Raw genomic sequence first — 3,507 nt, 5'->3', positions numbered from 1 at the left:
ACTGACCTTATCAGACCCAGAAGCTAAAACTCTTGTTGCATAGGTCCTGCTTTACCTTGGTCTTAACCATCCAGCAGAAAAGTATAAAAACAAAGTAAGAGGTAAAGCCATGGTGTTATGTTGAACTCTAGGGGACTCAGGTCAATAATTTCTGACATTGGCAGTGAGTGGAAGACCCAATACTATTATGGACTCCTGAGCTCTTTTAGAATATTTTGCTGAGTTTACACACCTATAATATTCAAACGACGGAACTAAACAAAAAAAAGGGATACAGATAAATGTCCATTTTGTATCTGTGTATTTAAAATGGTTAGGATATATAGTTATATTCTCTTAATGAATAGAGGGATTTGTTCTAATGGTGTTTGTAAATAGGATATCAAGTCCGCCTCTTGTACAGCAATTAACCACTAGGAAGACAGTATGCAATGTGTTAATTATTGGAACTGTCCTACCAATTTGATTTGAAACTGTCTCATTGCTATTTGTTTCTCAATAAAATTATGGAAAAAAATAATAAAGTGCCTGTTTAGGCAAGCTTAGAGAGCCGCAGAGGACCACAATTCGATCTCCAGTACCACATGCCACGCCAGCCTCGCCCTCAGGGCAAGCTGAGCCAGCAAAAAAACCAAACAAACAAACATATGTGTGTGTGTGTGTGTGTGTGTGTGTGTGTGTGTGAGTAAAAATATTCAACATCACTTGTCTTTCAAGAGATGCAAATTAAAACATTGAGATACCATCTTATGCCATAAAGAATGGCTATCATCAAGAAATCAACCAAATCAGTTTTGAAACTGTCTCATTGCTATTTGTTTCTCAATAAAATTATTTTTTTAAAAAAGAAATCAACCAATAACAAATGCTGGAGGGGCTGTGGTGGAAAACGAACCCTTCTCCACTGCTGGTGGTAGTGTAGACTAGTACAATCACTATGGAAATCAGTGTGGAGATTCCTGAAAAAACTAGGACTGGAGGTCCTAATCAGCCCAACTATTTCCCTTCTGGGTATCTTCCCAGAAGAATTAAAAGCATCATACCACTGTGATATATACATACCTATGTTATAGCAGCACAGTTTTTAATAGCTAAATCCTGGAAACAGCCCATATGCCCACCAACCATTGAATATGTAAAAAAGATGTGGTTTCTTTTTATACAATAAAGTATTGCTCTGCCATAAAGGATAAACTTCATACATTTATAACTAAATGGATGGACCTTGAGGCCATACACATAAGTGAAATAAATCAGACACACATGCGCAAACATCAAATTGTTTCTCTGGTGTGATCAATTGGAAGTATAAATAAGAACCAAAATGTATAACAGATATTGTACAATACAAAGTAACTGTTCAAAAAGAAAAGGAAACTAAGGAGGGGGAGGAGGAAAGGAAAAGAAAAAAAGGATAAAAGGTAAATAAGGAGAGGAAGAGGGGTTGAAGGCAGGGGAGAGGAATAGGTAAAAAAAGAGGAATCAAGATATACTACGAAGGGGCACGGATCCACATAATGATGAATGTGATCGCTATGTATATCTACATTGTACCAATAAGCTTACTTTAAAAAAATAGTTTCATGTCATGGCCATCGCTATGGCTTAAGGGACTGAGGCTTACTGAGAGAGCGCTGCATTCCTTTCAAGGTTTTCTGTACTACCTAGTCAAATCTTTTTCCCTTCTTTCAAAGTTTGAAGCATTTATAATGTACTCTGTATGCTGCTGCATTTAGTGCAGGATTGTTTTTCTCATTTTCACGCCGTATTTAGCACTTTCCTTGAAAAACTGGTGTACTTGGCTTCATGGCATCAACTGAAAACACTTCAAAAAGCAAAGGGTTGCGAGGTTTCCAGGTCCTGAGTATTGATTCCAGCAGTGTGAGGGCGCTCGTGGACCACAGACTCAGCCCACCGCAGTTCAGGGAGCCAAATGCACTCGTGTCATCTCTTAACAGATGTTCCATCATTCCTAGATGTTCTGCTCCCAAAAGTTAAAGAAATCTCTTTTTCAGATCTTTCTGATGACCCTAGTTGGTTGTATGCAAGGCGCCTTTGGTAACTAGAAGTTTTCTGTTGGTTGCCAGCCCCTACTGGTGCCCAGCTGCCTCGGGTCCTATGTTTTATGTATCTCCTTTTGACTATTAACTAAACAATCCCCAAGTGCCAGGATCATCACAAGCTGGAGAGAAAAACCCTACAGACTCCTAGCTCTTCAGATAAACCTTGTGTCCTATGGGAATATTCGCGGCACATCTTTCCTGACCAGAGCCACAGCCCTCCATGCTGAGGAGCTGGGGTCAGGCCGGCGGCCCCCCACCTCGTTGCACCCCAACCGCCTGCTCCGTGTGGCTCCTCGCATTCCTAGCGTCTAGACGGCCTCACACCACGCTGGCACCAGTCCCTCGGGCGATCGTGGCCGGGCCGCCCTCGCCACTCACCTAGCAGCTCCGCGATGGCACTGAAGGGGCGCGTGTGGCTGCTGGAGTTGCTCTGGAGGTATCTGGGGCTCATCTGCGGGCGAGATAAGGTCCCGTCCGCATGAGGCCTCGGCCCGCCGCGTCCTCCCGGGAGCCCCCACCCCGGGCCCCAGACCTACCGCGCTCGGGCGGATCCCCAAGGCCTGCGGGCCGCTGCCCAGGCGCGTCAGCCTGCTGCCCGGCGTGCCAGGGACCCCGGGACCCCCTCGGTAGAGGAGCATTTTCTTGGCGGCCACGGTACCCGTTTGCGGCTGCCGGACTCCTCGCCCTGCCGTCACCAAGCGGCGCCCGCCCACCGCCCCTTGCAGCCTGCAGCGCAGCCGTCCGGATCGGGCGTCCCTGGCTTCCCTGGCCGCCTGGCGGGGGCGGGGCGCGCTCCAGCCACCTGTCCCCCGCGGGAGGGGTGCGACCGGCCGAGCGAAGGGCGGCCCCGCCGGGCCAGCGCTTCTCCAGCCGGGCCGCCGAGCAGCCTCAGGGCCGTACAGAAATATGGCGACCTCCTGACAAGCGCTCCGAGATTCCCGCCCCTAATTAATTCTTGGCGTTCGCCATAGGACCGGTCGCGGAGCGGGAAAGCGCGCGGGGAGGGGGAAGGGGCGGGAATGAGGCTGGAGGAAGGAGATTGTTTGGGATTTCTGGAACCCAGTCCCAGTTAGGCTGCATGACTAATGGGCAGGATAAGACAGGTATTTCAAATTACAAAGACTACAGTTTAAAAAAAATTAAGAAAAAAAATTTAGTTTTGCTATCCGGGAAGATACTAGACTCCCCTGAAGGTAAGCATTCTGTCTGCCTATAATGCCTCTGGAAGTACCCAAAACTTTCTACAATGCAATTGTCAAACTACAGAGCCTTAACGCCTGCAGCAAAGCTGTTTATAAATGGGGAAATTAGATTTACTTTAATACTCTCTGCCAAATAGTAGATTGGCTAAATTATAGAGCAATCATAAAAAGTATGCAATTTTAAAGGCCATGATTGTAAAGGAATCTTTATTTTATTGTATATTTTATAATTATATTGTATG

General features: G+C 46.3%; 1 protein-coding gene across 1 annotated transcript in view; it reads right to left on the bottom strand.

Moving 5' to 3' along the window:
- Morc4 (MORC family CW-type zinc finger 4) overlaps positions 1-2,866 on the bottom strand; it is an 86,637-nt gene extending 83,771 nt beyond the window's left edge. Inside the window, exons 1-2 of the mRNA XM_023707998.1 lie at positions 2,600-2,866; positions 2,442-2,514 (exon numbers count right to left, since the gene is read on the bottom strand). Of these exons, the coding sequence (XP_023563766.1) occupies positions 2,442-2,514; positions 2,600-2,701 (175 nt within the window). The 5' untranslated portion in view covers positions 2,702-2,866. The remainder of the gene's footprint in view (positions 1-2,441; positions 2,515-2,599) is intronic.
- Between the last annotated feature and the right edge of the window lie 641 nt (positions 2,867-3,507).

This window comes from Octodon degus, unplaced genomic scaffold (genome assembly GCF_000260255.1).
Source record: "Octodon degus isolate 3935 unplaced genomic scaffold, OctDeg1.0 scaffold00321, whole genome shotgun sequence".
Taxonomy (NCBI): domain Eukaryota; kingdom Metazoa; phylum Chordata; class Mammalia; order Rodentia; family Octodontidae; genus Octodon; species Octodon degus.
This window is presented reverse-complemented; position numbering and strand designations above follow the sequence as displayed.